The sequence below is a fragment of the Drosophila kikkawai genome, chromosome X, assembly GCF_030179895.1.
Source record: "Drosophila kikkawai strain 14028-0561.14 chromosome X, DkikHiC1v2, whole genome shotgun sequence".
NCBI lineage: Eukaryota > Metazoa > Arthropoda > Insecta > Diptera > Drosophilidae > Drosophila > Drosophila kikkawai.
In genome coordinates this window covers 16,213,421-16,233,620 of record NC_091733.1, presented here as the reverse complement: position 1 = coordinate 16,233,620, position 20,200 = coordinate 16,213,421, and the positions used below count along the sequence as shown (strand labels likewise).

At 46.8% G+C, this 20,200-nt stretch overlaps 8 protein-coding genes across 8 annotated transcripts; all 8 read right to left on the bottom strand.

Moving 5' to 3' along the window:
* Positions 1-1,964: 1,964 nt before the first annotated feature.
* LOC108080025 ((3R)-3-hydroxyacyl-CoA dehydrogenase) lies at positions 1,965-3,002 on the bottom strand. The gene is made up of 2 exons (XM_017174599.3): positions 2,856-3,002; positions 1,965-2,797 (listed from the first exon to the last, which is right to left on the bottom strand). Exons 1-2 carry the CDS (start codon positions 2,896-2,898, stop codon positions 2,091-2,093), a joined length of 750 nt encoding a protein of 249 aa, XP_017030088.1. The 5' UTR covers positions 2,899-3,002; the 3' UTR covers positions 1,965-2,090.
* Positions 3,003-3,167: 165 nt separating this feature from the next.
* On the bottom strand, positions 3,168-3,611 carry LOC108080012 (uncharacterized). Its single transcript, XM_017174578.1, has one exon. It carries the CDS (start codon positions 3,609-3,611, stop codon positions 3,168-3,170), a length of 444 nt encoding a protein of 147 aa, XP_017030067.1.
* Positions 3,612-4,157: 546 nt separating this feature from the next.
* Positions 4,158-5,982, bottom strand: LOC108080077 (uncharacterized). The gene has a single exon (XM_017174661.3). It carries the CDS (start codon positions 5,180-5,182, stop codon positions 4,232-4,234), a length of 951 nt encoding a protein of 316 aa, XP_017030150.1. The 5' UTR covers positions 5,183-5,982; the 3' UTR covers positions 4,158-4,231.
* A 902-nt stretch (positions 5,983-6,884) lies between these two features.
* On the bottom strand, positions 6,885-7,986 carry LOC108080011 (GRB10-interacting GYF protein 2). Its single transcript, XM_017174577.2, has 2 exons — positions 7,844-7,986; positions 6,885-7,758 (listed from the first exon to the last, which is right to left on the bottom strand). The coding sequence occupies exons 1-2, from the start codon at positions 7,902-7,904 to the stop codon at positions 6,947-6,949; spliced, it is 873 nt and encodes a 290-aa protein (XP_017030066.1). The 5' UTR covers positions 7,905-7,986; the 3' UTR covers positions 6,885-6,946.
* A 1,106-nt stretch (positions 7,987-9,092) lies between these two features.
* Positions 9,093-10,010, bottom strand: LOC108080010 (putative uncharacterized protein DDB_G0274435). Its single transcript, XM_017174576.2, has 2 exons — positions 9,881-10,010; positions 9,093-9,807 (listed from the first exon to the last, which is right to left on the bottom strand). The coding sequence occupies exons 1-2, from the start codon at positions 9,933-9,935 to the stop codon at positions 9,134-9,136; spliced, it is 729 nt and encodes a 242-aa protein (XP_017030065.1). The 5' UTR covers positions 9,936-10,010; the 3' UTR covers positions 9,093-9,133.
* An 896-nt stretch (positions 10,011-10,906) lies between these two features.
* LOC108080009 (PH domain-containing protein DDB_G0287875) lies at positions 10,907-12,049 on the bottom strand. Its single transcript, XM_017174575.2, has 2 exons — positions 11,872-12,049; positions 10,907-11,784 (listed from the first exon to the last, which is right to left on the bottom strand). Exons 1-2 carry the CDS (start codon positions 11,939-11,941, stop codon positions 10,955-10,957), a joined length of 900 nt encoding a protein of 299 aa, XP_017030064.1. The 5' UTR covers positions 11,942-12,049; the 3' UTR covers positions 10,907-10,954.
* A 2,481-nt stretch (positions 12,050-14,530) lies between these two features.
* LOC108080081 (uncharacterized) lies at positions 14,531-15,560 on the bottom strand. The gene has a single exon (XM_017174664.2). It carries the CDS (start codon positions 15,503-15,505, stop codon positions 14,606-14,608), a length of 900 nt encoding a protein of 299 aa, XP_017030153.2. The 5' UTR covers positions 15,506-15,560; the 3' UTR covers positions 14,531-14,605.
* A 986-nt stretch (positions 15,561-16,546) lies between these two features.
* On the bottom strand, positions 16,547-17,281 carry LOC108080008 (uncharacterized). Its single transcript, XM_017174574.2, has one exon. The coding sequence runs from the start codon at positions 17,279-17,281 to the stop codon at positions 16,547-16,549; it is 735 nt and encodes a 244-aa protein (XP_017030063.1).
* Positions 17,282-20,200: the final 2,919 nt, after the last annotated feature.

The window sequence follows — 20,200 nt, the reverse complement described above, 5'->3', positions numbered from 1 at the left end:
TTCACATTTCCATTGTTCGTGAAGTCGTGCGGAGTTTCCCCGGCGCGTTAATCACCAGGCTATGTGATCCAACATCCTTCCGAGATCCCTGGGCTCCTTTTTGGGGTCCTGGTCCGCGTCCTTTATTTAAGGGGAAGAGCGACGGCGACGGGCAGCCAGGAGATGGCACAAAAAACGGACACGAGGCGCACGAAGAGTTACGATTTCATTAACATGAGATATGGCAAGTGCCAAAGCGCTGGTCGGTTTCGGGGGTGCTGGTTTTCCGGCTTGTCCCCGGTTTTCGGTGTTTTCGGGGATTCCGGGGGGCTGAAGTTGGGGTTCGGATTCTCGGTATGTTCGGCTTTTTAGGGGTCGTTCCGGGGGGTCGTGTTGGGCTGGTTTATGGCTCAAGTGTTGGCTTGTCGTCGCCGCTTGTGTCGCAGTGCGTTGTTAATTGCTACAAGGAGCGACAGAGAAAGGTGAGGCACTGAGAGAAAATAAATGTTTGAAATTGATAATTTATTTATTTATTTTTAATAAAAACGAAAGAATTTGACAGATAAAGTGTGTTATTAATTTACCACAAACCTTTAATAATATTTCAAAAATATTCCCAAATTAGAGGCTGAGAAAAAAAACCTCAGGTCAGTTTAAATAGTACAAATTTAGACTTGGGAATTATAAATACACGAATATAATGAAGCAACTTTAAAAAATATTTCATTAAATATAAGAACAACTATGGCATTCATAAGCGCATGTTAGCTGGATCATCTAAAATACAATTAATACATTTATTTTCATTTGTAACTCTTTATTTTCTCTCAGTGTTTCGGCTCAGGGTCGCTTCATATGATTAGCAAATGTTTTGTTTTTCACTATGCACTAAAAACCAGTCGGGGCGGCAAGCGGCTTTCGGGAAATGGGAAATGGCTAGCAAGGAAATGGGAAACGCACCAGCCACCAACTGGGGGGGTGGACCAGCCCTAACCTAAACCCCAAAAATGCCTGGCAAGTTTGGAGGTTGGAGGTTGCCTAATGCCGGGTCGCCATTGTAATTGCTGCCCGATGTGTGCCAGCTTGTTTGCCTTTGTGTGCGTGGCGAGTTGAATTTCTTGAATTAATAAAATGTCTTCATTATTTAAATTGCGCGCACGACCGCAGAGTCGGAAAAGCCACCCCATTTGCCCATTTTCCCACCCCGCAAACATATGTGTGGCGGTTGACATGCATATATCTCCCCGAGTGCTTGTGTGTGTGAGACTGAGTTAATTAGCAGCTGGGGAATTGTGAAATATATTAATATTGTACATTTCGGTGGGTCCTGTACCAGCACCCCAACACCCCTTGACCACAACAAGCCGTGTCACGCATTCCATTTCCCACTTCGATGCTCCTTTTGCGGTCCATTGAAAATGGCTGATGGTAAAGGGAGGGCACTTTAGGTTGGAATAGAATCTATAAAAGTTCACCTTAGATATTGCAGTTCAAGGGTTTTGTCCCTTCAAAAGAAAGAAATATTAATAAATTACTAACAATTTATAATTATATCCTACCTATTCTTCAGTGAAGAGCTTATGCTCTTTTATGGCATACTTTTGGCGGCTTGTATCTGAAAGATACTTCTATTTATTTGAGGCATACCTACGGGCTGCATGCATAACCCCTCGAGATATCTGTAAATTTTATTTATTTATTTTTAATTTATTATTTATTTTATTATTTAAGCAATACCTCACTCTCTTGCTTTGATTTTATTTATTATCTTTATAGCTGTAATCGACAACTTGCTTTATCATATCGATAACTATCGATATACCCCAAAGCTCTGTTTTGGCTTCACACGATCGCCAGCAGGTGGCGCAGGCCCTGCTTGCTGATAGCAGCCACAAAGGCGATAAGTATTCCGATTAGCGAGAATAATTAAGAGGTGTTAGCTCCAAAACCATTAATACATACACCCCACAGATCGGAGACACTACTTAGGGCTGCACAATATATATATATGTATATATGTATAATTAGGAACAACAAGAAAAAAAAATTCACTGGGATGGCTTGGCAAGTAAATGCAATTTTCTGGCTCCACCTGCGGCAAGGGAGGGGCACTACTTGAGGCCGCCGGTGACCTCGATGGCGGCTCCATTCACGTAGGACGACTGCGGGGAGGCCAGGAAGGCAATTACCTCGGCAATCTCCTCCGGCTGGCCCAGCCGACCCAGGGGGCAGCGCTGGACCACCTGCTGCTTGATGGCATCCGGCACCACGGCCACCATGGGCGTGTCTATGTAGCCGGGCAGGATGCAGTTGACCCGGATGCCAAATTTGCCGAACTCCTTGGAGGCCACCTCGGTGAAGGAGATGACGCCGGCCTTGGTGGCCGCATAATTCGCCTGCCCAATGTTGTTCATCTTGGCCACGATGCTGGAGAGGTTCACAATGCTGCCGCCGCTCAGCTGGCCCTCGATCATGGCCTTGGCAAAGGCCTGGGTCACCAGGAAGGTGCCCTTCAGGTTCACCGCATAGACGTCATCGTAGTCCCTCTCGGGCATCTTCAGCAGATAGCCGTCGCGCGTGATTCCGGCCGAGTTCACCACAATGCTGGGAGCCACCTGGAAGGCCTTCAAGGCCTCGGCGACGGCGCCCTGGACACTCTTTGCCGAGGAGACGTCCACCTCCAGGGCGGCGGAACGATCGGAGCCCAGCTCCTGGGCGGTCTGCTGGGCCGCCTGCAGGTTGCGATCCGCGGCAATCACTTTGGCTCCGTCGCGGGCCAACAGTCGGCAGGTGGCACGCCCAATGCCGGAGCCGGCGCCTGCAGGGAATAAGCACACAATTGGTCACTCGATACCCCAGTGCGTCACGCCACCCACCTGTCACCAAGGCCACTTTCCCTGCCAGTAATCCCGCTGACATTCTGCTGCTGTTCCGAGTTTTCCTGCTCGAGTGAGGTTGCCGAGTGAACGTGTGGTCGCGGAAGTTATCGCTCCGGCGAACAGCTGTGCGAAAGCTTCCAGATAAGCGATGGAACGAGAGTCCCGTCCCGTCCCCCAAAGCTTCATGGTTCGATCGGAATGAAGATGGGAGCATCCGCCCTCGCCAAGTGCGCCCAAAAGTATGCCAGAAGGCGGATGAATACCATTAACTTTACGATTTTCCCTGATTTAGACATCTCTTTATTGCTTTCACTCCAATGGTATCAGGTAGTACTCCTGCAGTTCGGCCTGCGCGACACCGTCGATGCTCCTGGCCAATCCGAACTGCCGCAGGATCTTCCGCAGATATCGCTTGGGTATCTTCACCAGCTGCCGCCGAATAATGCGCTGGACTCTGTTCCAGGGACGACTGCTGCCCCTGTGATCTTCCGCGTAGTCCACCGCCTGATCATCCTGCTCCTGAGCAGCCTCCTCGTTTTCATCCTCGTTCTTATCCTCGTCCTTGGCCTGCAAGATGGCCAGCTGCTGGGCCAGTTTCTGCAGCTGCCCTGAACTCAGCCCACTGAGATCGATCTGCGGCTCAGTGGATCGCAGTCGCAGCCGGGAGCCACAGCCCCTGGCCGAGATCTCCGGGATCGCGTGTAGCCAGATCGCGGACACGATCAGCAGCACCAGCCAGCGTAGCCCCTTCATGTTTGCCTTCTGCCGCCGGCGAAATGCTGGCTTAAATACCTAAAAAATGCGCCCCATCATTCGTCACGATCTGAGCTCGATGATCTCTGGCAAAGATCTGGAATGTGGGTCAAGTACGCACTCCGAGCACACAATTGTTTCAATGAGATTCTATGCCCATAAAAAAGAAATAATTATAATCGTTGGGGATCAACGATCGGATATCCATTTTTGTGGGTGGCCATAAATAAAACTGAAGCTTCATCTACTACTACTACTTTTAACTATGTTTAACCTTAGGAAATTTAGGAAAATCGTTTGCCTTAGCTTTACCATTATCCTTATTTGTTGTCTTCTTTTTTTATATTTTAAAAAATATCCAAGAAAATAGTCAAGTTCCCTCTACCAGACGTTGTTTAAGCTTGGCTCTTTTCTGGCTGGGTAACCATAATTGCAAACTACGATTGGAATTACTTTTGAAAAGACTTTGTTTATTATGTGGCTTGCCACAGGAAGTGTGACAGTATGCTTCGATTTAGACTACAATAAATTAGAAAAAAAAAAAAATATATATTCTGTTGCTGCTGCTGCTGCTGCTGCGACTCCCCTCTGGGATTCAGATTCGGGTGCCAGGTCCTCTCTTAGACGGCGGTGATGCGGCGACGGTTCTTGTTGCGATTCTTACGGTTCTTCTTGCCGCCAACGCGACGACGGTTCATGTTCTTGTTGCCCTTGTTGTTGATCCTCTTGCTGGGAACCCGCTTGCGGACGACGCGACGCTTGCTCACCGGACGACTGCCGGTATTGAGCATCACCTTCTGGCCGTTCTTGAAGTAGCGACGGTAACGGGGCGGGATGCGAACGCTGATCACCTGGCCGCGGCGGGCGCCCTTGCGGCGCAAGTTAATGTGACTGCTCTGGGTGGCCTTGCTCTGGCCGGTGCCCTGGAGCTCTGGCTGGGTGACAACCTCGTACTCCTGGGCGCCGGCGGCCAAAGCAGCCTGCAGGGCCTGTTCGTCCATTAGATCGGCGGGATAGGCCTGGGCCGGCTGCTGCACATTGCCCTGGGACAGTTCCTCGTCCTCGTCCTGCTCCTGATCCTGGTCCTGTTCTTGGTCCTGGTCCTGCTCTGGCTCCTCATCGCCGTAGCTCTTGCGAACGGTGAACCTACTCGCGGTGGTGGTGGTGGGGGATGTGGTGATGGTACCCGTGGCCGAGGGAATCGTGCCCGTTGAGGTCACCGTCACCGTGGGGGAGCTGCTGGCGGTGCCAGTGGCAGTGCTTGTGCCAGTGCCTGCTCCTGTGATAATGATCGGGATCACCGGCTGGTTGCTGCTGCTGAACAGGTTCTTGAACGTGAGGAATTTCTTCAGGAAGAGCCTGCCGCTCGAGGGGTCCTTGCTGACCTGGGCTCCACCAGCTCCAGCTCCAGCTGCCGCTGCAGCTACCGACGATGCCGCTGCCATGCCCAGCTTAGCATCCTGCTGCTCCTGGTCGACCTCGACATTGCGGGAGCGAGCCAGCTTCTTTTCGGGAGCCGCATGGGCTGCCAGGCAGCAGGATAACAGAACTGCGAACACAAACAGCTTCATTTCTCGGTTTTTGCCTTGCCTTGGCTGTCTTTTGAATCGACTTGGAAACTACTCGTCGAGGAGAACTTTTCTGGGTGGACCAAAATCGCGCTTGGCTTTGCTGCTCGCCGATGGCTGGACAATCAGGCTCTGATACATTATCGGGGCAGCGACAGGGCTTTTATAGGCCGATTGACCAAGTGAAATGCAAATGACCGGCAATCGCCAAGTGCCAGCAACGGTAATGCTATGTACACAATCGACATTCAATTGATCACCGATCGCTGCCAGCTATATTCGCATATCACATTATATTCTTCGCCGTCATCGTCGTCCGTCAACCGGGCGACGCGCCGTTCTGCCGATCATCCAACGGGCCTTTGCCAAGCGTAACGCCTTTGGGTTTTTGGTTTCTTGCCGGCCTCTGGGTCTCTGGCTTGGGGTTTTTGGGTCTTTTGGGGTTTCGGATTTGGGCCTTCTGGCAGCATATTTTTTTTTTTTTCATTTGAAATTTTCTATTGCGGCTTTCTAAGCGTGCTGAAGAGGGGAGCTATCATGGCTAACAAGCAAGCACAGACAAAAAAAGTGAAAACCTAGCTCTGAAATTGATTTCTAATTGCAACCGACGCGTCGGGGTCAAAGGCGAGCAGTCTGTGAAAGTGGCTACAATTTTCACTAAGGACCACAAGTTTGAGCCAAGAATCAACAAGAAAGAGAGCTAACCGAAGCTTGTATACCCTTGCAGATCATTGAGAATCGGATTTATTTCTATATTATTTAAAAATTCAATTTTGATGCTATGTAAAGTTTTAAGTATTTCCCCCCGCTTGCCACCAAATGAAATGTATGTGCCGTTATTTACTAATATTTAAAGATTTCAAAAATGTTTATTTCAGCTGCGGCTACCTGCAGCAGCACATTTGCCATTACAAAACAAATTACCCTAATTTTTGAGCCAATAATCCGGGTTGTGATAAAAAATCGGGAACAAATTTTAAAATTAAAAACGTCACCTGAGTACCTCGGGGCACTTATCCCTTAGTGAATGCAATACATTTTTTGGATATCGGATGTTTTTATGGACAGTGAGAATAGGATGTACACCGAAAACAAACTTTTTTTATAGGAACTTAGGAGATTCGCTATTACCTAGAAAAAATAGTTTTATAAAAATGTTGTATGGGATCTATAAGATATAGAGATCCGATTTTAACCAAATTTGGTAAGAATGCATATACCTGTACCAAACATATAATCTGTGAAATTGGTTAAGATATATTGAAAAACAAAAAAGTTTTTCATATTAAGTATTGATTTTTAACAGATTGTTCCTATGGCAACTATATGATATAGACGAGCAATATCGCCAATTTTTTGTAGATATACTTAAAACATTTTTCTAGAATCTAGATAGAGAAGTATTTATGGCCGCGGCTCCATACAAGCTCGACCAGTGTGCAGAGGTCAGGCTTAAAATAACAACTAAAGTACGACATTACTTGGCACTTTAGCCTCTTGCCTTTTGATTTCGTACAAAAGCTGCAGAAATTTTGCCCCAATAATATCTTAAAAATCTCTTATAATAAAATGACGATGAGATCAGGCAATTTCGACTGTGTGCGTACAGATCTAGAATGTTTTTTATGGCACGACTTTATGGGTCTGAAAGTGGGCGGAGGAAAAGACAGTGTATTTTTTATGGAATATTCGCTTTATTGGGTTTCTTCATTCGCATACAGGTCAAATCGAAGTTCGAGCTGGGCGGGGGGTCAGAGGTCAGGGGTCCTAGTTGCGACGGCGACGACGACGCAGGCGCTGGCGGACAATTTGGTTGTTGCGGCGCAGGCGGCGGCGGGTATTGCGGCTACGACGGGCCTGGCGGGCGCGGTTCCTGCGGGAACGGTTGATCAAACGGCGACGCCTCTGCAGGTTGCGACGGCGCTGGCGGCGACGGTTCTGGCTAGCACGTCGGCGGTTACGCCTGGCAGCGTTGCGGACATCATCGAGCTGCCTGCGGAGCTGATCGTTCAAATCCTTTTGGCGGCGAATCTCGAGCTCCTGCTTCAGTTCAGCGGCAGTCAGATCACCGTTGGCGCGGGAGCCGGTGGCCTGGTTGGGGCGCCGACGCAAGCCGGCTGAGGATTGGGCCCGCTTGCCGGCCACCACCAGATCGAGGCTGTTGTCCTCCTCCTCCTCATCGTCGTCCTCCTGATCGTCGTCCTCGTTGTCCTGACCCCTCAGATACTTCTCCTCTGCCACCTCATCGTACTCGTCGTCGTCACTGTCGTCCAACAGCTGATTGTTTATGTTGTTCAATAGTCTGGCTGCGGGGGTGGGACTACGAGCGGCGGTGGTAGTGGTGGTAGGGGTAGTAGTCGTAGAACCAGTAGTTGTACTGGGTGTAGTGGGTCCACTGGTGGTGGTCGTCGCGGTTGGAGCGGGGCTTACGGTTGCGGTCGTGGTGGGTGGCGGGCATGCAGGCTGCTTCAAAGCCATCAATGCCTGCAGATTGCGAGCCTCGATCTGCACGGGCTGCTTAAAGAGCTGGAACTTGGTTTGGATGGGTTCCTCGCTGGGCTCCTCATTTGAGCGAGCCACTGAAAAAGGAATTTTGGGTTTTGTTTAGGCATTTTTATAAGAAGAAGAGCTGGTTGTGGTCACCAGGAGGAGGCTAAAACTCACCACCCGCTTGGGCAAAAATCGCTGTGCCCAGCACCAGCAGAGCGCCGTAGATGAACTTCATCGTTGGTTTTTCAGAAAAACTTGGCCGAAACTGAAAATTGGCTGGACTGCTGCTTTGAGGAGCTGTGTGTGCCTTAGGGAAGGTCACTAGTGGACTGTGATATTGCCAGCGGCCATCGGGGGTTATATACCCGACGCTCCAGTTACCGATAACACCAACAACCAAAGAGAATTCGCACAATTCTCATTATCATTTCTTTTTTTTGCAAATTTGCACATTTGCCAAAAGTTTTTGCATAAATTTCCTGACCGCTCGACGATCGTTGAACTAGTTTGACCCGCACGACATTTTTTCTAAACATGAGCATCTGAATGAACCCCTCTGCTATGGCCACCATATAATTGATTGCCACAACGTTAAAGGTATATCGGAGGGACCTATGAGGCGCCCAAAAAGCCGGAAAATTCTGTCTCAAAACTAAGCTAAATTAGACCCAATCTTGCTTCTAAGATATATGAATAAATCGTTATTCAAAACTGCAAATTAATTGTATTCTTTTCAGGATATGACTTTGATTACGACCAAGCTCAAGCTTGGCTTTAGTTTAGGTGATATTTTCATTTTAAATATATATCTTAGATCTTATTTTGACTAGAACTAAATACATAAACGGTTTGTATAAGCAGCAGGAGGATTTTGGTTATTTTTGGCACCTTTAGTCTCAATCCAAAATAATCAATCAAGGTTTAAGGTCAAGAGCTATGGTCACAGATGTAATTTAAATTCAGTTTCTTACAAAACCAGCGTTTTTTTATGTTTAGCCTTACAATTTGGTCTCATCTTTTTCAATTAGGTTCTAGGAGACTCCCTCTACATTGAGAGGTTCCTATGGGAAATAATACGTCTTAAGTATTTTCAAAAAGATAGACATGAATGAATATTATAAATGAATGAATGAATGAAGCATATCTTAGCTTTAACTAAACTTCAGACTGAAGTTACTAGAATTTGATGACGGTAACTGCAACGATCATCCAAGATGAGGCAGCAAATGCGAGAAACTGGTGGATATATCCCCAAGTACTCCTCTTGATGGAAGCTATAACAATAATCCAAAGAGAATCAAGACTATCAAGAAGATCGTTTTGGCCCTTTCAATGGCACCCCCTGCCCTGGAAATCTGCTACCTGCTAGTGCCTCGGCACTGGCCCACTAAAAGTCCTTGGGGTTCATTCAATCATTGCTCTTTATTCGGGTTTCTGGGGGGAACTCGGGGAACGGGGTGGACTCTAGCCTTGGACACGGATGACACGGTTCCTGCGGGGAGTGCTCTGGCGGAAACGGTTGACGAGGCGCATGTTCTGGCGGCGGTTACGGCGCTGGCGACGCTTCTGCTGCTGCTGGCGACGGCGACGCTGCTGCTGGCGGCGCCTCTGCTGCTGGCGACGCTTCTGCTGCTGCTGCTGACGACGGCGACGCTGGTTCTGCTGGCGGCGACGGTAGCGCTGCTGCAGCCTCTGGCGCTGCCGGCGGGCGCTCAACTGGCGGCGACGGCTGGCCTGCGAGCGGGCCAACTGGCTATGTCCGAAGTGCTCCTCTTGGTCGTCATCGTTTTCCAGCTGAAATTGCTCCTCCTCCACATCCTGATCCTCGTCGTCCTCCTCCACCTCATTGTTGGCCTGGCGAGTTGCGCCTGTTGCAGTTGTTGGGTTTGTGCCTGTGGTTGAGCCACCTGTTGGGGTGGTGCTAGTGGTTGAGGTTCCTGTCGAGGTAGTGGGAGCCGTCGGTTCTGACGTTACAGTGGAGGTGGTGGAGGGAATGGTCGTAGTCGTGGGAGAAGCTGTGGTGGTGGTGGTGGAGCCCTTGAGGCTGTTGAGGATGTCCGTAAGCTGGGAGGCACTCAGGCGTCCCTGGGCGGCGGGCTCATCCCGCTGGCGGCCCAGGAACTTCTGCTGGGGTTTGGCTACAAGAGAGAGAGAGAGAGAGAGGAAGAGGGCTTAGCTTGAGAAAGAACTTGGTGGAAAGGCTACACCCACCGCTGGCAAAGGCCGCCAGGCACACGACAATCAGTAGTCCCTTCATCAGATGCATCTTCTGGCTAATCCTGGACTGGCTCTAAGGGCTGTGGGCTGTGTGGCGAATCTGGGGATCTCTTGGATGGCTAGGCTGCCTGTGACTGACTTCTGGGGTCGAGACCCGGCATATTTATATGTAACCACTTACATGGCCCCGGCCCTTGCCGGCCCTCGGAGGTTACAACACTCCAGTGGGTGGGACAGGGAGAGAGAGAGACACTGGGCCGGGGGAGCAAGGGAGAAGGCGCTACCTCTTTTAGGCCTACGAAGAAAGGGCCCTACAAGAAAGCCATTTTGCTCGTTTCTTTTTCGCCGGCGTTGTAAACGCTTTGCATAATGCCATAAATAATCGCAGCTGACCCGTAACCCCAGCGAGCTCCGCTCCGATCGCTCCGATCGATGATCATTTGCATATATCTCGCGAATCGCCGACATTTGCATATTCATATTTGGCCATGATTCCCAGTTAGACTCTCAGCACGTTCTGGGCTTCTTTTGGCTTCTTTCAAAGGGCGAAAGTGGAGACGCGATGTCAATGAACCAGCGAGGCGGTGACCCCGCCAAGAATTCTGCGAGAAGAGAGCTGGCGTTGCCAGGGAGAAGAGAGTTCTCCATGTAAAATAGTGTTCACTATTTAATCTTATTTTAGAGCTTGTTTTATTACAAGAGTCCAGGCAGAGGCCTGCTGGGATATTGCCACAGGATTTGGATTTAAATTAGAAGACCTTGAGGCAGGATTTATTTATATTTCTTCGGAGAGCACAGACTTTACTTATTTTTCGAAGGTATTCAAGTCCGTGTATCTCTGCAAAAAAAAACCCCTCTAATAATAATATTTACAGGAATCAATCCCAAAGAGCTCGTTTCAAGCTCTTGGCTATCCCCTGCCTCTGATCTTCTTTTCCTGCTCCCAGGATCAAGGATCAACAAAAATAATAATAAAAAAAAAAAAATTGATTTGCATACAAAGTTCAGTTTATTTCGGGGATCAATTTCTCGGCTGGGGCATCAAGATCTGGAACCAGGCTCAGGGATCTAGACACGACGTCCACGACGACGGCGCAGGAGCCGCATGAAACGGCGGCGCTGCTGCTGCTGCTGCCGGCGACGACGCTGCTGCTGCTGGCGACGGCGACGGGCGGCATTGTTCTGCCGGCGGCGCTGGCGCTGCGCCTGAGAGCGGTTCCTGTTGCGGCGCTGCCGCTGCGAGTTCCGACGACGATTCTGCTGCCGCTGGCGGCGCAGCCGCTGCTGGGTGCGCCTCTGCTGCTGGCGCTGGCGACGCAGCAGGCCGCGGATGCGCTGGTTGTGCTCCCGCTGCAGGCGTTGGATGCGACGCCGGTTGCGCTGCGCAGCCTGGAACTGGCGCCACTGCATTTCCGTGGGTCTCACCACGGCCCCGGAGTTGGCAACGGTGGCGGAGACCTCCGCCTGCTGTGGCTGGGCCCCGGAGCCCAGCATGTAGTAGTCCTCATCCTCATCGTCGTCGCCGCCAGCCTCCAGGCCGGCACCGTCCTCCTCATCGTCGTCGTCCTCTTCCTCGTCAAAGGAGCGGGCCAGCTCATCATCCAGATCCGCATCTTCCTCTGGTGCCTCGGGCCCGGAGCCGAAGGCGCGTCTGGTGGCAGTGGTGGTGGTTGGGGTTGTGGTGGCGCTGGTGGTGGATGTGGTAGGGGTCGTAGGGCTTGAGGTAGACGTGGTGGAACTGGTGGGTGTGGTTGAGGGTGTTGTCGTGACTTCTGTAGTGGTGGTGGTGGTGCTAGTCTTCAGCGCCGTGAGCTTGTTGGCGATCGCCGTGGTGAAGCGAGCCTCGGCCTGCGGGTCGGAGACGCGGTGGCTTAGGCGGTAGCCCAGGCGACGCTCGGCTGATTTGGGGAAAAAAGATAGTGTGTTAGATCGGTGTGGGGCGAAGGAATTCTTTCTTCTCAGACCCAAGGCCTGATCGGACTCACCCAGACTGCTGGAGGGGGCCAAGAGAGCGCAGAGCGCCAGGGCCAGGCTCAGCTGAAGCAGGCCGTTCATTCTGCAGATCGGTTTCGAGAAGCGGAGAAAGGGTGTGCTGGGGGGTTTGCTAAGGGGCTCCTGGCTGGTGTCTCCTGGTTTATGATGGGTTCACTTGTTGCCACTGAGCTGACACTCACAACTGACTGACAACTGACGGCTTGTCCCGGGATTATATACCCACTTTGGCAGCCCCGTCTAGCTGATCGATGGCTGTCAGTCCCCCCTCTGGACCACGGCTCCCTAGTCGGCTCTATTAGCCAAAAGTTCGCCCGGGGTCAAAGTGAACCGGGTCGCGGGTCAGAGGCGTACGAATTTTATGCTAATTTCCCCGCTCGCACAACTCATTTGCCAAAAAAAAAGCATTCTTCTTTCGCTCGCTGAGCAGCCGATGATTGATTGACGTCAAGACGTCAAGCAGGCGATAGAGGAAAAGCAACAGAACTCTTTCGGGGGCCAGATTTTGGCCCAAACGGAGCTTCTGGGCCATCAGTTCTTTCGGCTCCCCCAGTTGCCTCAATTTCCGTTTGCCAATTAATACAAGTTACAAGCTTTACAGCCGAGATTTACCACGTTACAGGCACAGCCAGAACTCCAGAGCTATTATTAACTGAAAGTCAAAATGGAAATGGCTAAGATCTTGGCACCTAAGGGGGAATACAAGGTATGTTAACTTGGCTCGCTGGACGTGACCCACGGCCAAGAGTTCAGCCTTAAATCACAATTTTATCCAGATGGTTCAGATATCCTTGAGTTACTTCATTCATATAGTTTCACTCTAAAAATAATTCATACAGTGACGCCAAAGATCTTTAATTTAAATCAATTTTATTAAGCTTTAACAATATAAGTAAGACTTAGTTTTAAGCAATAAAGCAATATTTTAAGCTACTGCATTACAAATTAATTAAACGAAATATATTTACAAGCAACCAAAAGCAATAAACATTCTTGGAGGTATACAGAAAAGTATGCACCAATCTCTTTAGTAATTCCCAAAACAAATAAAAGTTTAAGAAGAGTCTCTCAAAGGGTCAAATTAATTAATTCAGGCAGAAACTATTTGTTCTATATTTTTTTATGATCTCTAAGAAGAGTGCTTAACTTCTGAGTTAAGCTTTTGAATTAAGGCTTGACTCATTTTGGCTTGTGGTAAAAGTTAAAGCATTTAAAGAATTTGTTATACATTTATTCCTCATATATTTCTAGTATTTTCCTCATATATTCCGTATATTCTTCATATATTCCTCATATATTCCTTATATATATGCCTCATATATTCTTCATATATTCTTCATATATTCCCCATATATTCTTCATACTTCTCCCATATATTTCCCATATATTCCACATATATTCCTTATATATTCCCCATATTTTCCTCATATTTTCCCCATATTTTCCCCATATATTTCCCATATATTCCTCATATATTCTTCATAATTTCCTAAAGGTTTTTATACCCTTGCAGGGTATTATAATTTCAGTCAGAAGTTTGCAACGCAGTGAAGGAAACCTTCCCGACCCTATCTTGATCAGCATCATCAGCCGAGTCGATCTAGCCATGTCCGGCTGTCCGTCTGTCCGTTTCTACGCTAACAAGTCCCTCAGTTTTAAAGCTATCTGAATGAAACTTTGCATATAGTCTTCTATATACTCTCACTGCTATATATGTCGGAACGGGTGAGATCGGACGACTATATCATATAGCTGCCATACAAATGTTCGATAAATTTTTAGAAAAAAAATTTTAACTTGGCTGTTTTTCAAAATTTTTGCATCATTTTTGAGATATGGCCATTTTATATTATTCCAGAATTTTGGTAAAAATTTTATGAAAATCGGACGACTATATCTTATAGCTGCCATAGGAACGATCGGAAAATGAATAGGAAAATAATTATAACTTTGTTGTTTTTCAACATATTCTTAGCTACTTTTAGATATAAGCTTCTTTTATTATTTCAGAATTTTGGTAAAAAATTTTATGAAAATCGGATAACTATATAATACAGCTGCCATATAAACGATCGGTAAATGTATAAAATATGTAAAGCTGGGAATGTAAAACTGTAACTGTCAAACTGTAAACATAACAAGTATAGGTAAAATGTAATGAAACTCTGTTTTGTGAGTGTTCTCAGTATTATAATCTATAATATAAACATCAAAACCAATCTGCAAGGGTATACAAACTTCGGCATGCCGAAGTTAGCTTCCTTTATTGTTAAGTTGATCATTTAGTAGAATTAAGTAGACTTCTGGTAGATTTTATAGGCTCAGGCCTTATATTTGGTTGCGTTCTGTTTCAAGTACTACATATAATAATAAAAAATTGACATACAGAGCAGCAGAAGTATCCAAGTCGGAGTTCTGTGACACACAACTTCCTATTGAAGTTGAAGTTACCAAAGATCTTCCTGAAACTGCTGTTGCACTTGTCTTCCGGAAATTGATTCTCTTTATATTTCAAATCCAGACAATTATATCCTCATAGATTTGTCAAAGTAAAGGACACAATAATCTAAACCCATCCCAACATTCCAACCTTAGATTATTTAAAACTCTCAGCAAATTAAGTTTTATATCACATTTTATTCATTTGTCGCATCGTGTGGTCATGGTTCGTGGAGGGATCTTAACTATAATACTATAGAGAGAGCGTGGGCAGTGCTCCTGATGGTTCTAGCCCTGGTAGACGACTTGGCCACGGCGCCTCTGGTTGCCGCCTCGCCGCCGATTGCCGCTGCCACCGGGACGGATGACGCGAACGTTGCGCCGACGGTTGCCACCGCGGTTGCCACCACGACGACGCCGCTGGACGGGACGGCGGCGACGACGGGCGTTCACGCCCCTTCGGCGGATGTTGCGGCGGCCACTATTCTTGCGGCGTCGCACCACCACGCGATTGGCGCGCTCCTCCTCGATCTCATCGGAATCGGAGTGGCCGGTGCTGCTGCTGGCGGAGCGCTCCATCAGGGCCACCACGGCGCCGTCGGGAATGGCATCGAGGGCGGCACGGGGCACCAGCAGGGCGGCCTTGCCCGTCTTCTCGTCGAGAACGCTCTGGCCCTCGATCTCGATAATGCCATCGGGCACCATGATGGCGCCGGCCTGGTCTCGCGCCACCATCATCTGGGTCTTCTTGGGCAGTAGCTGCTCCTGGTCGTCGTCCTGCTCGGCATCGTCCTCCTCCAGCTCCTGCTCCACCTCGGCCTTGGTGCGTCTCTGAACCAGGCCGCTTCTGGCAAAGTTAAGGCCCAGCTGGTGCTCCAGCTCCTCTTCCTCGTCCTCGTTGTCATCATCATGCTCCATATCGTTATCATCGTTCTGAACATTGGCATCATCTTCACCATCCTGGTCCAAATCGGCCTCGTCCACCTCCTCAACAATCTCGAAGCCCTGAACCACGGCTCCAGCGTTGGCTCGGCCTTGGGGTATCGTCAGGAATATGTAGGGGTGCTGCTGCAGCCCCCTTTGAACCTGCCGGCGACCCTGCAGGCTCTGGGGGCGTGGCCCAGCCGAGGCCAGAGCCACACAGAGGCTGGCCACCAGCAGACAGACAACTCCCAGCTTGGCCATCATCTTCCACAAAAACAGAACAGAAATTGCAAAAAATTAACTCCTAATTGTAAGCAAAGTCCGAGCCGAACTGTACGATCCGCTGCCGTGGCATTAGGTTTTTATGCGAAAAAGTTCTAGCCAGAAGTCAGAACCCAGAAGGCAGAGGCCGGAGAGAGCCCACTCAGAATGCGAGGCTCTGGGCCATAATTGCGGTCGATGGCGGCATAATTTCAAGTGGACGGACGGATGGACAGTGCCGTTGATATTTGCCCCGAAAACGAATAAACAAAATTATAGAAAAACAAAAGAAAAAAAAAATGTGGGGAAAAGTAGAAATGCGAAATGCGAATAGAAATGGTAATGAAAGAGTTCAGTTCAGTGACCCGCCGCTGGGACAAAAGAACAAGCGCTGAATAAATCAACAGACGCCGAATCAAAAGTCGAAGATCACCGCAGACTCGGCGGTCATGCTAATGACAAAACAATCAGCGACACGCACTTTCGAGCCGAGTCCCAGTCCGCATTGGAGTTCGAGTCCAGTGCCACTGCCAGTGCCAGTCTCAGGCCCTAAGCCCGAGCCCTGAGAACTCTGAAGAGGCCAAGTCATGGACCTGCTCTCCGAGTCAGCGACGCATGCGGAGTGCTCGCAGCCCATCTGCACCGCCGAATGTATATATAGACTTTATGGTAGAGTCCCGGCCATGGCCGAGGGGTCAGGGGCAACTATCCACTGATTGATAGCCCCTCATTGGGCTTTGTCCATGGCGGACGAAGCCGTATAAGGGAGCGGATCGTGAGAGCGGTGATTAATTGGCCAAAGAAATGCTTTTTAAGGCCCAAAGACTTGCCAAAAAAATCATATGGAACAGGTTGAAGGCACGGGAATAAGTGGATTTCTTTTATTCTTACACATAGAACTCATTTTCCAGAGACTTTAGTTAAAAAATTAATTCAAGCTGAGACTGGCTTTCTGGGAATTATCAAGGATTACAAGCATTATAACATCAACTTTAACAACAATTTTATTTAATTGAAACAAAGAAATTGTGAGATTTGCTACTCTCAAAGCCTGCGCTGCTTGAAAATGTTGACAATATCGTACGATATGTGAAAGACCTCATCGTAGCCCACAAGAAAGACGGCGCCCAAGGTGGCCAGCTGAAGTCCTATAATCCATCGCCTGTCCCATTGCCTCCGCGCAAAGGCCGTATTGTAGGAGAACCACTGGCTGCTGGCCAGGAAGACGAAGCCAGAGAATCCAAAGATCCGATGAAACAGATGCACTGCCAGTGCCCCAACGAAGATGAGGATCACGCCCGTGATGGCGCAGGCCAAAAGGAGCAGGTAACCCAGCAGGCCGCACCAGCTGTGCTTCGAGGATATGTGTCGCTCCTGTTCGGCAATGTCGTGCTGCTTGTTCTCCCGCCTTTTGATGGCGCTCTTCGCGTAAATGCCCAGAATGCCGACCCAGAGCGCTAGGACACCCAGCACCACGTGCAGGCTGTTGCCCAACCGAGATCCTGCCACCCAGCAGTAGTGGCACGTCAACATCTGCGCCCCGCCCACGAAGGAGAACAAACCCAAGGTGGAGTACAGGGCATGGTAGGCGGTTCGGCGCAGCTCCAGTCGGAGGCAGGTCCAAGCCACGACCGCCGTGGGCAGGAGCGTACAGATGAGCGCCAGGACATCGATAATGGTCCGGAGGAAGCCGACTCTCAAAATGAAATGAATGTTTGTGAACGGCCCGGAGAGATCGACGAAAATGTTTCCCGCACTCGTGTTGTGGTTGAAGCTCATGGCGCAGTCTGGCTCTGTTTCGGTGATTAATATCTCCGATTTTTGGCAAGTCAAAGTGTTTGAATATTGATGGCCTTGTCAGAGGCATGGGTTGTTACATATATTTATTTGATTTTGGGTGTTTTCCCACTTTATTTTTATTGAGCCAAGCTCTATATTTTCGAATATTTTTATTAAAAATATCTGAATAATTCTCTGCCTGTAGTATTCTGGGAGAATTCAAAGAAAGAAATTGTAAACTATCTGTTTTCCAAGATATTTTTATCTTTTTTGAGTTATTTTCATGTATTACAATTCAGGAGTTTCAATTTTAATTTTATTCAAATCGGATGACTATAACATATAGCTGATTGAATACTTATTAAGATTATAATATAATAAGAAAGAAAGCTAACTTTGGCCAGCCAAAGTTTGTATACCCTTGCAGGTTAAAATTAAAATATATCATAAATAAGCCAAAAATGCATTAATTTCGATTCGGAAAGCGGTTTAGTGTTAGTTTTTATAAGCCTAAAAAAATTGCATACCAAATTTAAAATTTTAAGAAATCAAAATTTTTGGCCATTTTTGCTAATTTTAATGATGTTACCCCTTATCAAATTTCGCAAAATTGGCCAAAAAATCGATTTCTTCCGGGTATGTCTAGAAAGATTCCCCTGTTGATGCTGATCAAGAATATATATGGTTTATGGGGTCGGAAATGATTCCTTCACTTAGAAAAATATTATTTTGTATTATAAAATCGGATTTTTATATTAAAAAACTTCTTGATTTTTTTAAAAATTAAAAATATCATAACTCGACCAAAAGAGCATTAATTTTAAATCGGAAAACTGTTCTGTGCAAGATTTTCTACAGTTAATAAATCTGCATACTTCATTTAAAAATTTTGAAAATTCAATTTTTTATCAAAATCAAAAATTTTAATGATGTTACCCCTTATAAAATTTTGCAAAAATGGCTAAAAAATCGATTTCTTCCAGACATATCTAGAAAGATTCCCCTGTTGATGCTGATCAAGAATATTTATGGTTTATGGGGTCGAAAATGATTCCTTGACTTAGAATAATATTATTTTGTATTATAAAATCTGATTTTTTATATTAAAAAACTTCTTGATTATTTTAAAATTAACAAGAAAGGAAGCTAACTTCGGTATGCCGTTGCGTATTGGGTTTGATGTTTATATTATAGATTATAATACTGACAACACTCAAAAAACATTTCATTTCATTTTACCTATACTTATTATGTTTACAGTTTGACAGTTACAGTTTTACATTCCCAGCTTTACATTTTCTCTACATTTACCGATTGGTTTATATGGCAGCTATATGATATAGTTGTCCGATTTTCATAAAATTTTTACCAAAATTCTGAAATAAAATAAAATGGCCATATCTGAAAAATGGTGCCAAAATGTTGATAAACAGTATTTCAAAAACCAAGTAATAAAAACCCTCTAAATACATCGATTCCATCTTTACCAGCAACTACAACCTGAACTAGGAATTTCTTTACCACAAAAACAAAACATTTGGCTAATTTGTCAGAGATTAAAACGGTTATAGTCTCTGATTCTTCGCATTCCTTCTTGGTGTCATCTTCCTGGACTGACTGACTGGACTGGATTTCGTGGAGATCAAAGAAGTCACAGATATTTGTAGAAAATAGGCAGACATTTAGCGGTATGAATATATTCAGATATTATCCATATTATACATATTCATGGTCCCGCAAAAAACTGAAAGAACATGGGTGCTGAGTTCTCGGACATCAATGGGATTTGCAAGGGCTTTTAATATTAAAAAAAAAAATGATATCAGGCCCTGGAATATTTCCAATGTCAGAATTAGGGTGAATTCCGTTTAGTGAATGAATATATTAATTAATCCGTATTTTCTGTAACTTTTTTGGGCCAAAGTAGGTCAGAATTGGTGAAATTTCGCGACTAACGGTTGTTGATTTCCACAGGTATTTCCCCTCTCCAATCCTCAGAAAAGAAACGAATACTTGGGTCAATTTTTAATTTTAAATTCATAAATATTTATTTTTAGTCTATATATATATTTTTTTTGTTTTTTTTTTTGCCATTTTGCAAAGTCCGCTTGGCAACAGGCCAAGCAGAAATTTCTAAAAAGAAACCGCTTGGAATAAAAGTTAATTTCCATAAGAATGTGCCGAGGGAGAAGTTCAACGGGGTCAATAGAAAAAAGAAATATCAGAAGAGTCACAAAAATCTGAAATCAAATCAGAAAAATAGAAAATCTAAAATGGCAAATCGCTGGACCAACGGGGCATAAAGAAAGCTGCGTTGGCAGATGGCTAATAAATTGATTTAAGCCGGCTTCTGGGCAGGGTCAGCGAGAGCGGTGTGGGGCAAGTTGAAAGTTCATTGCCTTCTCGGGCATTAATTATGGCCAAGCCGATTTCGGCAGGTGCTGACCTCTGCCTCGGGGAATTTATGCATATTTCTGCACACGCCTGAATACGGAATGGTAATAAAAATAATAACCCCGAGTCCCAGTCCCCGAAACCGAATTTCTTTTGTGCTTTTCTACGGCTCGCCACTTGCCTGAGCGTTAACCCCGAATAATTAACGAATCTCCGCGACGATAATGTTGTCAACGTTCTTTGGATTTTTTCGACATTATTTTAGACATTTCATCTATATTTTTTTCACTATTTTTTCTCGTTTTTTCCCATTTCTTTTATATTTTTTGTAGATTTCTTACGCGGCTACTTCAAGTGCTCGCATGTTGGCCCAATAATGTTCCCCTCATTGAGGTCTCCAATCCGGTCCGGTCTCTTGGCGGTGATTATGCGAATTTCCATTGCCGTCAGGGTCCATAATTGACAGCTCTTCATCGCCTCAACGGATCTCATCAGATCTGAGCTCGGCTCGGGACCGATCTTGCT

Coding starts and splice junctions, on each gene's coding strand:
- LOC108080025 (XM_017174599.3), bottom strand. CDS start 2,898: ATGTCAGCGGGATTACTGGCAGGGAAAGTGGCCTTGGTGACAG. Junction 2,798..2,855: donor GAAAGTGGCCTTGGTGACAG/GTGGGTGGCGTG, acceptor TATTCCCTGCAG/GCGCCGGCTCCGGCATTGGG.
- LOC108080012 (XM_017174578.1), bottom strand. CDS start 3,611: ATGAAGGGGCTACGCTGGCTGGTGCTGCTGATCGTGTCCGCGATCTGG.
- LOC108080077 (XM_017174661.3), bottom strand. CDS start 5,182: ATGAAGCTGTTTGTGTTCGCAGTTCTGTTATCCTGCTGCCTGGCAGCC.
- LOC108080011 (XM_017174577.2), bottom strand. CDS start 7,904: ATGAAGTTCATCTACGGCGCTCTGCTGGTGCTGGGCACAGCGATTTTT. Junction 7,759..7,843: donor GATTTTTGCCCAAGCGGGTG/GTGAGTTTTAGC, acceptor TTCCTTTTTCAG/TGGCTCGCTCAAATGAGGAG.
- LOC108080010 (XM_017174576.2), bottom strand. CDS start 9,935: ATGCATCTGATGAAGGGACTACTGATTGTCGTGTGCCTGGCGGCCTTT. Junction 9,808..9,880: donor CCTGGCGGCCTTTGCCAGCG/GTGGGTGTAGCC, acceptor TCTCTCTTGTAG/CCAAACCCCAGCAGAAGTTC.
- LOC108080009 (XM_017174575.2), bottom strand. CDS start 11,941: ATGAACGGCCTGCTTCAGCTGAGCCTGGCCCTGGCGCTCTGCGCTCTC. Junction 11,785..11,871: donor GGCCCCCTCCAGCAGTCTGG/GTGAGTCCGATC, acceptor TCCCCAAATCAG/CCGAGCGTCGCCTGGGCTAC.
- LOC108080081 (XM_017174664.2), bottom strand. CDS start 15,505: ATGATGGCCAAGCTGGGAGTTGTCTGTCTGCTGGTGGCCAGCCTCTGT.
- LOC108080008 (XM_017174574.2), bottom strand. CDS start 17,281: ATGAGCTTCAACCACAACACGAGTGCGGGAAACATTTTCGTCGATCTC.